At 43.0% G+C, this 17,753-nt stretch overlaps 1 protein-coding gene across 1 annotated transcript in view; it reads left to right on the top strand.

Moving 5' to 3' along the window:
• Positions 1-17,753, top strand: part of LOC146200760 (luciferin 4-monooxygenase-like) — a 73,582-nt gene that overhangs the window by 43,539 nt on the left and 12,290 nt on the right. The window contains exons 6-7 of the mRNA XM_084592974.1: positions 3,831-4,002; positions 16,517-16,617. Of these exons, the coding sequence (XP_084449100.1) occupies positions 3,831-4,002; positions 16,517-16,617 (273 nt within the window). The remainder of the gene's footprint in view (positions 1-3,830; positions 4,003-16,516; positions 16,618-17,753) is intronic.

Consider the following 17,753-nt stretch of genomic DNA (forward strand, 5'->3'; position numbering starts at 1 on the left):
TTTGCGGGCCTCGACAACCTCCTCCCACGCGTTGTGAAGGCCGACATTGAGGAGGCGTTGCGTACAGGCACGTTCAGATATACCGATGGCGATTTTGATGGCTTTACGAATGAGAGTGTTGGTTTTTTTTTCACTTCTGCTTTCTTTAGATCTAAATATGGTGCTCCTTATGTTATGCGGCTTATGATGAGAGCCTGGATGATGCGGACGGTATATTGTTCTTTAATATCATTCCGTCTGCTGGCCACGTGGCGAACCAGGCGCGCCACTTGAGTAAGAGTAGTTTGAAGTCTCCGGAGTGTTGCGGATCCTGATCCATCTTTCAGGATGCTTAGGCCAAGAATGCGAACAGAGTCGGCTTGACGGATAGGGGTACGTCAGAAACGATTTCCGGATCAGGAATGTCATCTTTTGGTGGTCTTCCTCGAGTTCTGGCTTTATAAGAACCAGCAGTGCAGATTTCTCTGCTGCGCAGATGAGTCCGCAATTTATTAGGTAGTTGCTGGTGCAGTCGATGGCTTCCTGAAGGGCGTCTTGCTGCTGTCCTGGGCAGCCGCCACGAATCCATATTGTTATATCATCGGAATATAGAGCATGTCGTATGCCGTTGATTTTATCTAGATCCCTCGGGGGTTTCATCATAGCGATATTAAACAAGAGGGGCAATATAACAGATCCTTGAAAGCTGGCGATGTCTGCTACCAGGAATTTGTCCGTCTTGAGGCTCCCCAGGCTTACTGTGGCCCATACGATTCGTCAAGAATGTATGAATATAGTTATTTTCTCGCTCTCCGCAATTGGTGTCCTGTAGGGTGCGAAGAATTGCGGCGTGTGAAACGTTGTCAAACGCTCCCTTTATGTCCATTGCAAGAATGATGCTCTTACTGCACTTATTAAGATGGTCAATAATATCCTCTTTGAGTTGGAGTAGGATATCTTGCGCAGGTAGCTGTTTTCTGAATCCATACAGCGTATTTTGATGTGCCTTTGATGTTGCAAATGGTTTGTAGGGCGGCTCAGTAAAATGTGCTCGTAGAGCTTCACTACGCATGAGGTGAGGGATATATATTGCAGGTTCCCGAGTCCTGGTTGTTTGCTGTGCTTGGGAATCATGATCACCTCAGCATGTTTCCACGCTTCTGGTATGTCCCCTGTCTCCCAGCTGTTGTTGATTTGCTGAAGAAGGTACCTCGTTGCTCCTTGGTTAGGGTTGCGTAAGATTTTGTTGATTATTCTGTCCTTTTTATTGGCGGTATTCCGGGTGAGCTTCGCCACGGACGCCAGTAGTTCCGTCATCGTAAAAGGCCGATCTAGTTGGCTCCCTTGGTACTTCGGGTATGTTGGGGTGTGGACGTAACAAACTTCTGTTGGTGAATTGCTTCTTAATCTCAGGATTTCTTGCTTCGTTCCATCGTGGGAATGTAATATTTTAGTCAAGATTTTCAGAGATGTAAATTTAGACTCTGTCATGCCGATGAGAGATTTCAGAATGTTCCAAGTATTACGCGTACTCAGAGTTCTTTGCAGTGGATCGCAAAACTGGTTCCAGTTTTGTCTTCCGAGATGTTCGGCATACTCTTCGGCCTGTTAGGTGATTTTTGCAATCCGCTTTTTATGGTTCCATTTGTTTTCTGCTTTCTCCATCTTCTAAAGCATCCTCGACGGGCTTTCCAAAGATGTATTAGATGAGAATCCAAAGTCGGTGTTTCTGTCGTGAGTTGGATATGTTTCGTGTGACGTTCGACCTTTTCAACTAAGGAGTTGGTCCTGGCTTCAAGGTCGGCCGTGGATGGGGGTGAGATGTCTCTCCTGAAAGCATCCCAGATCGTATGGCGAGCTTTGCTGATGCGAAGCGGTGTCTTCTTATGAATTTTTTTAAATTTGTGTGATCACAGCCAACAGTCTCTTCGAACCTGATCCATGCAACTTGCGAGATCCCGTGGTGAACGTCAAATCACTATTTCCGCAAACACTGTTGCCAATTCTGGTGAGCATGTGGGGGTTATTCCACAGAGTTAGTTGGTGATGCTTCATCGTACCGTGCACCCAGACAGCCTTTTTGTTGATTTTAATGCATCCCCAAGCAGTGTGGTGGGTGTTGAAATCTATTACCAAAATAAGCTTGTGTCCTAGTGTGAACCAGCCCACTTCCCTTTATAAGGGCATCGAAGCCTGCCAGGGGATCTCTGGGAGGACTGTACAGATTTAGGACGAACAGGCATCGCTCACTCTTTCTGTTGGGTGTTTAGCCTCATCGTGCACAACTTGGTTGTGCACGATGAGACTGCGCATGTGGTGCTCTTGGGCACTGAGAGATTTCTGTACCAAAATGGCGGTACGACTTGTGCTACCAAGAGTATATGTTTAATATCCTAGGATACCAGGTGACTTAGTGTGGGTTTCATGTACAGCTATTATATCCGGGTTAACTTGCTCAGCTAGTTGAAGAAAGTTTAGTTTTTTTTTCGGAAATATCTGCAGTTCTAGTGCCATATTATCAATTGTGGTGGCGATGTTCTTCCTTCACTGTCGTTGGGAGCCATCTTGTTTACAATCGATGGTGGCACCCGCCTGGTATGCATCTGTTTAAGCCTTCTTTTCTGCCTTCTCCTGTTTACCGAGAATCTTGTCGAGGTCAGCCTGGGTAATGTAGTTTTGTTGAACATGCATGCGGAAGTCTTGGAGGGTTGCTTTAATATTCTGCATTTCATGACTTATCAATTGGTTCATGTGCTGCATGATCTGCTGCGTCACACGCTGCGTAATTTGTTGTCCCAGAGGTGTGAGTGCTTTCTGGTTTCTTTCGATGATAAGTTCCTTGACGTGTTCTTCTGTCAGCGCTGTTGGGTTGGCAGCTTGTGCTTTTGCTCTGGAGCCATTTATAATGACCTCTTGTTTTCATTTCTGAAGAAGTTTATCGATGAGTGCTTGCTGTAGCTGTAATTTTGCTTTTATCTCGTCGGAGATCTTGTTCTCTTCCCCGTCGGACTGCCCACCAGTTGCAGTGTCTCCATAGCTGACCTACTTTTGGGTCTGGGAATGTGAGCAGGATTCAGACCGGCTGTCTTTCCGTGACCTTGAGGCGCTTCTTGATCTTGCGGTTGGAGGCTTGCTTGTCGTCGTAGGGTTAGCGTTATTCGTTGTTGCGAGAAAAAACGTTTTCTTCGCAAATATCGGCAACATTGGGAATGTGCTGAAATCAAGAACATGATTTTATTACGTCTTTATTTCTGCTTACGGTAGGCGTTTACCTTGCGGCAGAACTAAGTTGCTTCATGGATGATGTTAATTTAGCCACAATTTTACCCACAGTGACTGCGGTTTACTCCTGTGCGTTTTATTGCTTAACGTTCAGCTTCCCAAAGACTTCAGTTATATGTGTGTGGCTGTCGACAGTAAATGCCTGCTCTCACACTGTGATGGCGTTAAGGCGCACATGCGGATAATTAAATGCTAGCGAAATGTTCACTTTAATTATAATTTACCTAAGACGTGGAACTAAAAAATGTAGCGCGATTAACATTGCATTGGAATTTAACATTTATGAATATTAGATTTTGTTATTTTAATTATCGTACTATTAAACGTGAGTGTTTCGCACTCACGTTTTGATATGAAGCATGGGAAATGCGTTGGAAAGAGTTATAACGTGGCCATTATATTGTGAAAATCACACACAAAGAGTGATCATAAAATCCTTTGAGTCTAAACATTATGCAACGACAGATTGCCTGACCTACAAGCAGGCATGCGCCTCCAGAGGGAAGAAATACATTTCTTGAGCAATTTTATAAACACATATATTCCTTCTATATTTGTTTTCCATACAGGCGACGACCATACTATTGTACCCAACATTCATGGTGAAATTAAACCAGTCCCAGCTTCTCAGCCAGTTCGACACGAGCAGTCTTACGAAGCTTATGGTTGCCGGCGGTACAATAAGCAGTCATGTGTTGCAAAGCCTGGCGAAAAAACTCCGACTTAAAGGGACAATACAAGGTTCGTTCAAAGTAAGACTGTGTAACGTGGTTGCTTTTCACAAGCAGTTATACGATGTGTGTGAGCAATATAGACTGTGTATATGCTGCGTGTATTAACCGATTCACTTACAACAAGTGAATTAACTATGACGCCTGCGTAACAGTCGAAAATTGTGGTACACTGTACGGTAGCGCAGATTTTACCCTCAGTGTATTTTTTGGCAATATGTATTTCTATTTCAAAATAGTGCACCGCAGTTATCAAGTACAAACAACATCACGGGTAAGGAGTATATATATCCCGAAATCTGTCTTTTGTCTGGTAGTTTAGGTGCGTAATTTTAGTCATCCCAAAACTTAAATGCGGTTGGACGTAGCTTTCAGGTAATTGGTATCCGCCTTCGGAAGCCTACAGAATTGCCCAGGGCACTGCTGGGGTTATACGTTTCGGACGGCTGGAAAACAAAGCGCCTTCGCTCATCCATGCGAGAACAGATCGAATTTAGTACACATATGACACTTTTACTGCCGAAATGAATAATAAAACGGTAAATAAACATTGTAATTGTTGACGCGTTGTGTACACTGGCAGCGCTGAGGCCGATAGCAAGACCGAAAGCGATAGCAAGCCCGAAAAAAATCCCTAGGGTGACGCTGTAACTATAGTAGCCGTGGGCACTACTGCGAATGACAAGTCTTGCGCCCCCCCCCCCCCCCTAAACCTGACTGTGCCATTCGGCTTACCTGAGGCTGCATTTGCGGCTTATATCGTTAATCTTTGCGTGCGCTGAGAAATTCAAATTTCGCACTACCTTCTGTACAAAAGCTCACGTCAAAATCTACTTTTTAATAAGCAACACAATCATAAAATATCCCCAATGAAAAACAACTCGTTATTAAGGCTTTAATAAACATTTAATGCAAATGCAATAGAGATATGTGCCCTATATATTAGCCATAAAGAAACGCATCTGTTTAAATTTCGGAGAGCACTGTGCAATCTACACTTGATAAATGCGAAAGGCTGAGCGTTGCTGCTGCCCACTGTGCATCCCATTCGCTCTCATTATCAACTAAATGCACCGTCATTATTATCGGTACTGTCATCCTCACGGTAGGCAAGGAGAATTATGATGCACGTTTCACGATCCCAGGCGTGTGGTGCAGTTGCTTCAAGCGCTTGGCAGGGAATCCGATGGATGGAGGTTCGATTACCGGTCAAGACCGCATTCAATTTTTAAGTGTTATCCTTACGGTAGACAATGAGAATTATGATGTACTTTTCACAATCCAGGCCGGGTGTGGCCTCTATTTGTACATTGAATCCTCAACTGCACAATCTGCAAAAGAACAGAGACCATCTATCATCTTTTTATAGACGGCTGGCATCCTGATTTTCCCTAGCGTATATTAAAGATACTCTTACGGAAAGAACAACCCATTAATCATTACGGCTTCCGGTTTCTACCCGTAGAAAGTGACGAATTCTCGTACGACATAACGGTGCTGGCCTCCACGCCATTTGGAAAAAGAGGATGGCAATTAGGCATGCTAGACAAAATGTACGATTTGTTATGGAACCTTTCCTTGCAAGTGTAACATTTCTCAGAGATATCCCTTACGGAAAATTCTATATCTGCTCCAGAAATGGAACATATGCTGGCAGATACAAATATATAAGGCAGCAAATAAGACATTATCTGGGCTAGATAAGGTCATATATGTGCAAAATGTTGTCCTTATGTGGCTCAGATTTGGCCATATCATGCAACATATAATCCATATCTGAATGGGTGACGGGACCTCATATGGCTTGATCAGGGGCATATATGTTATCCTCTCGACCTTATGTGGCCTGATAAAGGGCACATATGGCATCGTCATGACCTTATATAGACAGACCTGGGCCATATGCCTGGCGTCAACAGGACTTTATAACTCATCGGGGCACTTAATATGTAGGTGCCATAGTGACTCTATATTAGCAATATATGACATTCGTCTACCTTCTGCAAATGTCCAATATTGGCATCATGTGGTCGAGCTTCAATTTTTCTACACTCAGCATGGCCTACATGCTTAGTGTTAACTGTATCCAATTTATAAAATAGCTACGACTCCTAATAATTCAAATACTCTGCAGATTTCGCTGCACTATAATTATTATACCTTGTGTTCCTTAATCCAGGGGGGCGCTGGGTTATGGCTACATGCTCCTCTTTACGCCTACTAACTCGCATTTTCATTTAAAATGCGGTGGCAGTCCGGTGCACAAAAGCATGGTCGGTTAAGTTGAGCGATTCAAAATATCAAGAAAAGGAGGGCAGTTCAGTGTACGTCCCCCTCCGAGCTGTCTAGACTTTGACTCATCCTCAGAGACAGCTGGCGGTTGCTGCGTCGAGGGCCTCACTGGCTAGACAATGACTCCTCCTCTCCCGCGTTCCCTTCTTCCCTCTCAGACAGCGGCGGGTCCTGCGTCGCGGGCTCGCATTTCATCTCTCCTCCTCGCTGCCACGCTCTATACGGCGTAGACCGCGAGCGCTCCGTTTTGTGTGTGTTTGCTTCTTTCCCCTCCTCCTTTCAACTCCGTGCGCCTGAGCACTTGGTGTCTCGCTCCTTTTCGGTGGCAGACATCGTAGTTCGGTGCGGCTGGCGGACGTTCTGCATGTTGTGTATTCTGGTGTGTGTGTGTGTGCCAGCGCCTGTTGGCTATTAACTGTGTGCATGTAACAAAAATGCGACAGCAAACCTACAAGAGCTTCAATCTGACCATCGATACAGAGGAAATTAATGTGTCCCACTGTGGGTGGAAGCTGCCTCCTCAACCTTGGCAGCGAACCTGATGGTCGATTGAGCTTTTCGGGGCTTCTTCCCTGGGAGGCCCTGGCCAAATCTTCACCATTGTGTAGAAACTGCAGGCGGATCGCACCCTCATCGTGCCGCCTCATCTTCACGCCCGATCACCAAAACCGTGAGCCTGAGAATTCTTGTCGGGAACTAGCACATGCCAGCCTCAGGATATTATTCACTTTATTATTTTGATGGAGAATTAATTTTCCAATGAGTAAATTGGATGGTAATTGCCAATATGTGATATTTTTCCGTACATTTCGTTACTGATTTGTCTTTCGCTCCAGCAATTTTGACAAATTTCAGTGGGTGGATATAGGGTCCTTCATTGTTTATTCATTTCATTTCATTTATTAATACTGTCAGCCACCATAAGGGGCTGTAACAGGAGTGGAAAATACAAAACGAAAAGTGAGCAATATAGAACACGATGAAAATCAATAGTCAATCAAAAATTGTCTCTGAATGCACACACAAGCAAAACAAAAATGAATTACACAGAAATCGGAACAACAGCCATTCTACACAACAGCAATAGAACCTATCACCCTGTGGTAGTGCCATAGATGAAATTTTCTAAATTGCGTACAAATTCAGATAATGATGATGATCGAACAGCAGAATCTGGAAGAGAGTTCCAGTCCTTACAAGTTCGCGGGAAATAACTAAACTTGAAGCAATTATTTTTTATAGCCGGCAATGGAATGAACCTACTATGACGATGCCTTGATTTCTCATTAGTTTTGATCTCAAAGTAGTCTGATTTATTAATTTTTAGATAATTATTGATAATGAGGTAAAGAGTTTTAGTCTTTCATACCTGGTTCTGCATTCTAACACTAATAGTTGGGCTTGTTGGCAGAGGTCTGTTGAAGAAGGGTTACGGCGGTATTTATTATATACAAATCTTGCAGCGAGCCGCTGAATCCTATCTAGCTTGTGAATGCTAGTTGCTGTGTGAGGATCCCATACTACTTTGGCATATTCAATAATTGGTCCGACTAGGGTTTTGTAAGCCAGGTACTTTACATCCGGGGTAGCCACTGTGCATTGTGCGCCGCAGGTACCATAGTGTTTTAAAAGCTTTGGAGATGACATTTTCAATGTGGGTATTCCATCGTAGGTCTCATGTAAAAGTTAAGCCTAGGTATTTATACTGATCAACTCTTTCGAGCATGTAACCATTTATTTGATAATTGAAATTAAGAACATTCTTTTTCCTAGTTACTGACATGAACACAGACTTTTTTAAGTTTAACTCCATCTGCCAGTCGTTACACCAATTGACTATTCTTTGTAGGTTTAAATTTAATTTGATCTGATCATCAATCGTATTTACGCTACTGTACATCACGCAGTCGTCAGCAAACAGTCTTATTGGAGCATCAATGCTACTTTGCAAATCATTAATAAAGATGAAAAAGAGGAGTGGGCCTAAAACGGTACCCTGCGGCACACCAGAAGAAACAGGAAGAGAGCTAGATTCACAACCTCTAACAAATACATGCTGTTCACGAGAGGATATATATGCGGAAAACCACTGTGTGAGTGTTTGATTTTTAAAGACCGCATTAACCTTATATAACAATTTTTTGTGTGAAACTTTATCAAATGCTTTCGCAAAGTCAAGGTATATAATGTCTGTTTGACCACGTGAATTTATTGCTTCTGCGAGGTCATGAACTATTTCTATCAGTTGGGTAGTTGTGGACAGTCCCTTTCGGAAGCCATGCTGGCGATAATAAAGGATATCATGCTGGTCGAGGTAGTTGAGCAGGTGTTTAGATATGATATGTTCAAGCAACTTCGAAACAGTACTAGTGAGCGAGATTGGGCGATAATTGCTAACAGAATTATTTCCGCTTTTAGACTGGTATAACTTTTGCTCGCTTCCAGTCAGTTGGGAAGCATCCGCTAGTAAAAGAAGACTGAAATATTTTGGTCAAGTATTTAGATATCCATTTAGCGTACCTATATAAAAACTCGTTAGGGATACGATCTGGACCTTGGCTTTTCTTGATGTCAATATGTAATAGCAGATTTAGAACACCTTGCTCATCAATTTGACAGTCAGTAAAAGGAGGCCTTTCAGTTTCAGCATTAAAAGGAGGCAGTACACCATTATCACGTATGTAAACAGATGAACAATATATATTAAAATCTTCGGCACGTTTATGGGTGTTCTCCTCGGTCTCAGCATGGTGCAGAACCTTTGACGGATTTATATAGCGCCAAAAGTTACCAGGTGACTCGCGAAGAAATTTCGTGAGCGTCACATTATAGAATCTGTTTTCTGATTCCTTAAGAAGTCTCTTTAAATCCTGGCTCATGCGGCGAATACAAAGTTTATTTTCGGGATTTGGGTTGTGTAATATTAATAATAATTATTATTATTATTAATATCATTATTATTTGCACTACCTAAGTAGCTTCATGCTTGATTTGGTTTAGGGAGAGATCCCATCGGACATGCTTTTTTCTTTATTTTCTCTCTTAATTTCAAAAGCATCCACGAGTTAGGCGCGTTCGCTCATTTTGCCCTGCAGTCTGCTTAAGGTAACAACAGTACTTCCTGACAGCCTATATGTGCTTGCTAAGGTTTAGGTATTATCAGCAGTACCAGCTGTGTGTGTTTTCTCGCCCTATAGTTTAGCGGTACCTTTTCCGGGTATTGACAAGCCTTTAAATTCCATTCCAATAGTCTAGTTCGACTAATATCCGTTTATTTTCTTTAGCTTCGCAAGTAAACCAGCCCGAACTAAAAGCATTTACTGGTTAAATCTCTGTGTGTAAAAGATAAGTAAAAATGTAATATCGAATTTAATAGGTTAATGTCCTTCACTTTAGCGTATCGTGTAGACATTATTCTGTACAGATATCTCATTAGGTTGTTATAGTATCGCGCGTAAATGAGTAGAATCTAAATATTTACTAATGAATGAGCATGTCTTTGACCCTCGGTATACCCACGTAATTCAGGCCCGTCTTTGAGCGATTCCATATAGGCAGGGAAAAAAGAAAACCTGTGGTTTCAAAGCTGTTTTCCTGTAAGGTTCGAAATAAAAGGGGAAATTCAGGTTTCCCTTGACAAACTTGATTGAGTGTGCGTTTAGCTTGAATACTGAAATTGTCTTGTGTGTGTTGTGATAAAGTGTTATTTTGATATGCAGATATATAGATCTGCATATCAACAGAATTCCTGATAAAGAATATATTCGTGATAAAACAGAAATCAGGAATAATGTAAGATATCTTAAGTATTTATCAGAACTAAGGAAAAAAGAATCAGCCTATCCAACAAAACGTGGCGAAGAATGGACAGTGCCAACACCTCGACTAAATCTTGGTAGGGAATGCCTTCAGTACACTCTTCCATCTCTTCTAAATAGGTATATCCACATTAACCTCGATTTGTTTTCTTTTCCACGTCGTGAACTACATAATTTGTTTCTGAATAACATGGTCCAAGTTTCATTTTGTATACATATTGCTGTTTCGTGTGTTTTCTGGTGTTTCCTTGATGAGCCTGTTTTTTAAAACTGAATAAACTCTTGTGTTGCCTCCCTGCCAATAATTAGGATTGTAGACTCATCAAGCTGCCCAAGGGCAGCTTTTTTCTGATTCCTCCATCTGTAATTTTAGATGGGAAATAAACTTTGACTTTGACTATAGTTCAAAACCTACATGCCATGCGGGCTAGATCTTTAAATCAGGAATTGGATAGATAAGGCATATCTGACCACATATGCCTTATTTGATACTCGAAATCAGGAATTGGTCAGATCAGGCATATACAACCAGATATGCCTTATATGGTACTCGAAATCAGGAATTGGGCAGATATGCCTTATCTGGCCTAGATCTGTCCTAATATACCATATCTTCCCAATTGCTGATATACGTGATCTGTTTTTTTATCAGTCTAGATATGGGGGCATTTCCTAGTCGGCCTGAGCAACTTCAGTGGATGAGTGTGGTCGGTGGATTGATCAACATGAAAAACATTTAATATATCGCTTTAGCCAAAGGTAGCGCGGTTCATGCTAGCGTGTTTCATGCCGCTATGTACTTTGTTGATCCCATTACGGAAATGCCATATCTGGACTTATAAAACAAAATCCAGATCAGGTATATCAGGCATTGGGCAGATATGGTATATTAGGACAGATCTAGGCCAGATAAGGCATATCTGCCCTATTTCTGATTTCGAGTACCAGATAAGGCATATAACGTTGTATATGCCTGATCTGCCCAATTCCTGATTTCGTGTAACAGATAAGGCATATCTGGTCAGATATGCCTTATCTGCCCAATTCCTGATTTAAAGATCTAACCCGCATGGCATGTAGGTTTTGAACTATAGATCTATATATCTGCATATCAACATAACACTTTATTACAACACACAAGACAATTTCAGTATTACAGCTAAACGCACAATCAATCAAGTTTCCCAAAGGAAACCTGAATTTCCCCTTTTATTTCAAACCTTACAGGAAAACAGCTTTAAAACCACTGGTTTTCTTTTTCCCCTGCCTATATGGAATCGCTCAAAGACGGGCCTGAATTACGTGGGTATACGGAGGGTCAAAGACGTGCTCATCTGTTGTAAATAATGAGATTCTACTCATTACGCGCGATACTATAACAAACTAATGATATATCTGAACAGAATAATATCTACACGAAAAGGTAAAGTGAAAGACATTAACCTATTAAATTAGATATTACATTTTTATTCTACTCTTTTACACACGGAGCTTTAACTAGTAAATGCTTTTAGTTTGAGGTGGCTTACTTGCGAAGCTAAATAAAATAAACGGCTATTAATCGAACTAGACTATAGAAACAGAATTTAAAGGTTTGTCTATACCCGGAAAAGGTACCACTAAACCGTAGGGCAATACAACACACACTGCTGGGACTGCTGATAATACCTAAACCTTAGCAAAGTACATATAGGCTGTCAGGAAGTACTGGTGTTACCTTAAGCAGAGACTGCAGTGCAAAATGAGCGCACGCGCTTAACTCGTGGTTGCTTTTGAAATTAAGAGAGAAAACAAAGAAACAAAGCATGTCCGATGGCATTTGTCCTGACAGCGACAGCTCTGCCCCTAAACCAAATCAAGCATGAAGCTACTTTGGTAGTGCAAATAATAATAATAATAATAATAAACAATGAAGGACCCTATCCACCTACTGAAATTTGTTAAAATTGCTGGAGCGAAAGACAAATTAGCAAGGAAATGTATGGAAAAAATATCACTTACTGGCAATTATCATCCAATTTACTGAGTGGAAAATTAACTTTCTATCAAAATAATAAACTGAACAATATCCATAGGCTGGCAAGTGCTAGTTTCCGACAACAAGTCTCACGCTCACGGTTTTGGTGATTGGGCGTGAAGATGAGGCGGTGCGATAAAGGTGCGATCCGACACAATGGTGCAGATTTGGCCGGGGCCATCCAGGGCAGAAGCCCCGAAAAGCTCAACCGACCATTAGGTTCGGTGCCAAGGCTGGGGAGGCAGCTTCCACCCGCAGTGGGACACAGTAATTTCCTCTGTGCCGACGGTCAGACTGAAGCTCTTGTAGGTTTATTGTCGCATTTTTGTTACATGCACACAGTTAATCGCCAACAGGGGCTGGCACACACACACACCAGCATACACAACATGCAGAACATCCGCCAGCAGCACCGAACTCCGATGTCTGCCACCGAAAAGGAACGAGACGCCAAGTGCTTAGGCGCACGGAGTTAAAAGGAGGGGAAAGACGCAAAAGCACACAAAACGGAGAGCTCGCGGCCTACGCGGTATAGAGCGTGGCAGCGAGGAGGAGAGATGAAATGCGAGCCCGCGACGCTGGAGCCGCCGCTGTCTGAGAGGGAAGAAGGGAACGCGGGAGAGGAGGAGTCATTGTCTAGCCAGTGAGCCCCTCGACGCAGCAACCGCCAGCTGTCTCTGAGGGTGAGTCACCGTCTAGAAAGCGCGGAAGGAGCCGTGTACTGAACTGCCATCGTTTTCTTGATATTTTGGATCGCTCAACTTAACCGACCATGCTTTTGTGCACCGGACTGCCCGCCGCATTTGAAATGAAAATGCGAGTTAGTAGGCGGAAAGAGGAGCATGTAGCCATAACCCAGAGCCCTGTTGGATTAAGGAACATATGGTATAATAATTATAGTGCAGAGAAATCTGCAGATTAACACTAAGCATGCAGGCCATGCTGAGTGTAGAAAAATTGAACCTCGACCACATGATGCCAATATTGGATATTTGCAGAAGGTAGAAGAAGGCCATATATTGCTAATATACAGTCACTATGGCGCCTACATAATTAAGGCCCCGATGAGGTTTTATAAAGTCCTGTTGACGCCAGGCATATATATAGCCCAGGTTTGTCCATGTAAGGTCACGGCGATACCATATATGCCCTTTATCAGGCCACATAAGGTCGCGAGGATACCATATATGCCCCTGATCAACCCATATAAGCTCCCGTTACCCGTTCAGATATGGATTATATGTTTCCTGATATGGCCACATCTGAGCGATATAAGGGCAACATTTCGCACATAGATGACCTTATATGGCCCTGATATGGTCTTGTTTGCTGCCTTATATATTTGTATGTGGCAGCATATGTTCCATATCTGGAGCAGATATGGAATTTCTGCAAGGGGCGCGCCGCGGGAATGAAGAAAAAAATCCCGGGAGTGGCATAGTTGGTTTAAATTCTCTGCTGGGGATCTGAGGGATGGAGGTTCAATTTTCGATATAGACCGCATTTTTCGTTTTCTGATGATGCTAGTTCGGGCGATGACGTAATTGATTGAAAGCTGTAGTATGACCGACCGAATGAACTAACGCCGATAGTATGAGCCATTAAAGGCTTTCGCCTTAAAATGTGTTTTCGAGCCTGTATTGTGTGCGCCTGTGAGAATAAAAGTACGCAAGGTTGCTCCATTTATGTCTTTGGGTCCCTTACTCATGTCCTTGTCCACTGATGGAAACACAATGTTCAGTATTGAGAATGCGTATTTATTCTGCTCGTGTAACCCCGCTCTCGAATATGCAGCATAAAAATAGGTCTACTGTGCTTTTTAAAATAAATTCCTCGTTTTGGCACTTTCCCAACTGAAGTACGCAAGCTTAAATGAACGTTGCAGGGGCACCAAAGCCTCGTCAGTGCAAACAAAACAATCCGACGATAATCTCACACGAGAAAGATATAACTTACAGCACGTCAGGCGCTCCACCTAGCCACACCATCTACTTTTTGATGAACTTCCAAATGGCGGCAAATCCGGAGCATACAACTCTCTCGAGGCATCGTCTGCGAACAGCCTGGAGCATATCCGTGCCTCGGTAAATGCTCAGTTTGCCTACGTACCCTACAACTGTACCTCAGCAGTGATAGCGCAAAAATGCTCCAGCGGTACTTTTGGGAAGGCCTCTGCACTAACTCTGGAACTTTTCTCGACTTTGTCAAGACTGCTCCATTATGCGAGACGGCATCGTGTACACCTGAAAAATTCCTTGCTGGCAGCCCCTAATTTAAAGCTCGTTTCTTCTGATCAGCCCAGCCTTGAAGGATAGGTCCACCCATCACCGCCCTAAGGGATGTCATCATGAGAATGTGGTGTTGTGTCGGGCAGGATAGCAAAACAGGAGTTTCGCATAAACGCCAGGTAACGGAGGCGTGGTGGCATCGTAGGCAGGCAGCTTCAGCAAACACCGGAGTATCAGTGGTGGCAAAGCCTGCAGAGTTTTAAGCTTGATCGTGGTGATTTCACTTCTTAGCAAACAAAATTAAAATACTAGAAGTAAAAAAAAGCTTGAGGTGTAGGAGTTACGGTACTCTAACGGCAGTAGACAGGCAGTAGTGTATCAAAATTAGATATTACGCCGTTAATGTAAACCTAAATAAACATGCCCATAGAAACAAATAATGCAAAATGGAGAAAGCAGCCCCTAAGCCTGAAATAGAAAAACCTTTTTGACAAAAATGAGATAATTGTGTTCGAAAACGTGACCACCCTTTATGCCCAATTCATCTAGACTCCAATCGTACGGGAATCTTGAAAGGATGGTAGCAATTTCTCATGTCATAAGAAATAGGACGTCAATCGCTTCACAATATCACACTCATAAACGTGTTATCAGTTGTTCTCATCCTATTAACTAAAATAGCGCTCGCAGATAGTATACGTACAAGCTTGCACTTAACTCAGTCAGGCAAGAATTTTTATCAGCTACTCGATAATAGACCGTATTCACCCCATTACTCAGCGGAATAGAAAAACGCACACAGTATAGCCCAGTCTTGCCTAGTGCGTTTCATATTATTAATTATAATTTTTTTTCAAGCACCTTAGAAGATAAGTCAGTGTGGTAGTTTCAGGTGAATTTTACAGGAAGTCGGACATTGTTTCCGCGGTAAAGTGCGACAACAATGCAATTAATGTAAGTTAATATAATCAGAACATTTCCGACAACACCCGACGACAACTCCAGAACCGAAGATGGGGTGCGGCGAAGGCTTTTCGACCAAACTAGCTTCACATGCTTCCATTAATACCCATTGTGTAAAGCACGAGCCTCGCACCGAACAAGTTTCATTCCGAAGGGCTATCGCATCGTAGAGGCCAAGTGGTTAGGGTGTTCGGTTACCAAGCCGCAGTCTCCGGTTTCAAACCTGCCCACAGAGGTCGTGCTCCGGTGAAGGCGGAAAGAAAAGGCGTCCGTGCGCTGTGCGATGTCAGCACACATTAAAGATTCCCAGGCGTTCGCAATTGGTTGATTGGATGTCCTTTATTAAATGGGAAGGCTCATGGCCATGGATGGGAATAAAAGGGAATGGACAGTATCTTCATAGTTTAGGTCGAAACTCAAATCACATTGCTCTAATTGTTTCGCAGGTTCCATTATACCGAACCTCTTTCTCTCTAGCTTTTTCGAGCCCCCTTCCTCCCTCAGAAACCTGCCTTGGTGGAGCAGTGATTAGGGAGGGGGACTGTTGTGTGGTAGGATGCAGGATTAAATCCTAGCTGCAGCAGCCGCGTTTCAGAGAAGGCAAAAAGCAAGGCGTCCGTGTTCTGTACATTCTCAGCGCACGCTAAGGAACGCAAGGTGGTCGAAATTTCCGGAACCCTCCCCTACGGCATCCCTCATAGCCTAAGTCGCTTTGGGACGATAAACCCCCTAAACCAAACCACTGAATAACCAAAGTAAACAACTTGCCTGAAAAAGATGAGAATATAACAGCGTTCACGTTATGAGCTGAGCTCAATTTGACGATGACGAGGAGCCTTCATCTTGTAGCAGTGCCCGCTCTGGACGATGATAGTGGCGGAAAAAGAAGGGACAAGGACGACGTGGGAGGAACGCTCGGGATCCGGGGTTGGTACACGGAGGTAGAAAAGAAAACATTTCTTCAGTCCACATTTTACTAGTCCAGGTCCTACTTCCTGACGGCGCTCTACAATCTTAAAGAAAGCCGCGAACAACAGATGACCACTAGCGTGTGGCTAAAGACATAACACACAAATCTTGTACCATTTTTATGGTAAAACCTAAGTAGCGCAGTCGTGTGTCGGCTGTTTTCAAAATGAAGTGTAGAGGACCACTGCAATTTCTACACTTCCTCTTCCGTACATTTGAATTTTCTGATCCTTGCAGTTTTCGGAATGACAGAAGTAACCGGAGGCGTGACACTCTCCATTCCTCGACATGACGACTTCAGGAGTGCTGGACATCCAGGGGCCTTCGTTGAAATAAAGGTGCGAATTCCCCTCATGCAAACTAAAGAAGGCTATGGTTCTAGCTCCCTTATAATTACATGCTCTGGGTGCCCGCATTTCATATCTGCTTCTCACAAAAATGTTAGCAACCAACACACAGGATAGAGTATTGGAGATAGAGTATTGCCGCGAGTCATTGAAATATTTATTTGTTCTTTATCGACAACCGCCGGCATATGGCCTTATCATAGTGATTGTAACGCATGGATCGATACTGTACTCTTTGTTCATGCTCGTTGTCGCGAGATGGAGCTTTATAATTTTATTTGTCGCGCAAGGTGCGCCGAGATGTATCTTGAAGGATTCCAACCACTTGCTTGCTTTTCTAGAATGTAACAGATTATGCTAGTCACTGTTTTCGACTTTAGATGTTTTTTCGTCGCCTTTAAGATTAGCGTTGGCGGGTGCTACGGGAATTAGCATATTGACCATAGAGAAAGAATTGTATCGACGACTGCCACGCAAGCTTGTTGGTATCACCGCTGGCAATAGCTTAGCTCTCTCGCAGGCGCAAGTGAGCGCAATAAAAAGTTCATTTGAGCGCAACTCCAGTTTCCTCATTCGTCGCCAAAGACGTTGCCACCACTACGTGACGGAATTCGCCATTAGGAGGCAATTGAAACACTGTAATTCCAAATTCTAGACCGCAGCGATGCCGGTAGAGGAATTTCGATGAGCTAATGGGCGTCGACATCGTGTAAAAGCATTAATATTCAGCTTCACAACCCTGATGACGCGTTTTACACTTTTAACATGCAGAGCTATGACCTGCAGAGCCAAAGAAAGCAAGAGATCAGCCGCAATATTTTGAACAGTGCTCTAAAACACCAACTTAAATAAAATTAAAGTTGTATCAAGATATCGTAGAAGGGACATCAATTTTCTTTCTGGCGAGAAATTTTAGGCTTTTTCAACTTTACTTTCTGAACGAGTATTATTCTTCTATGGCCTAGTTTGTTCCTAGTTAATAAACTGGCGCTCAAAGCGGCTCATAACACAGAGTAAATGTTGCACACTCCTTGTCAGTGACATTTTAAGATGCAAAGTCAATCCCTTTATTTAGCATATTGAAACAACCACTTTGAGAAAAATCAGCCACGTTTTTTGTTTCGTTT

Source organism: Amblyomma maculatum, chromosome 2 (genome assembly GCF_055883805.1).
Source record: "Amblyomma maculatum isolate TAMU_Amacu chromosome 2, ASM5588380v1, whole genome shotgun sequence".
Classification (NCBI taxonomy): Eukaryota; Metazoa; Arthropoda; class Arachnida; order Ixodida; family Ixodidae; genus Amblyomma; species Amblyomma maculatum.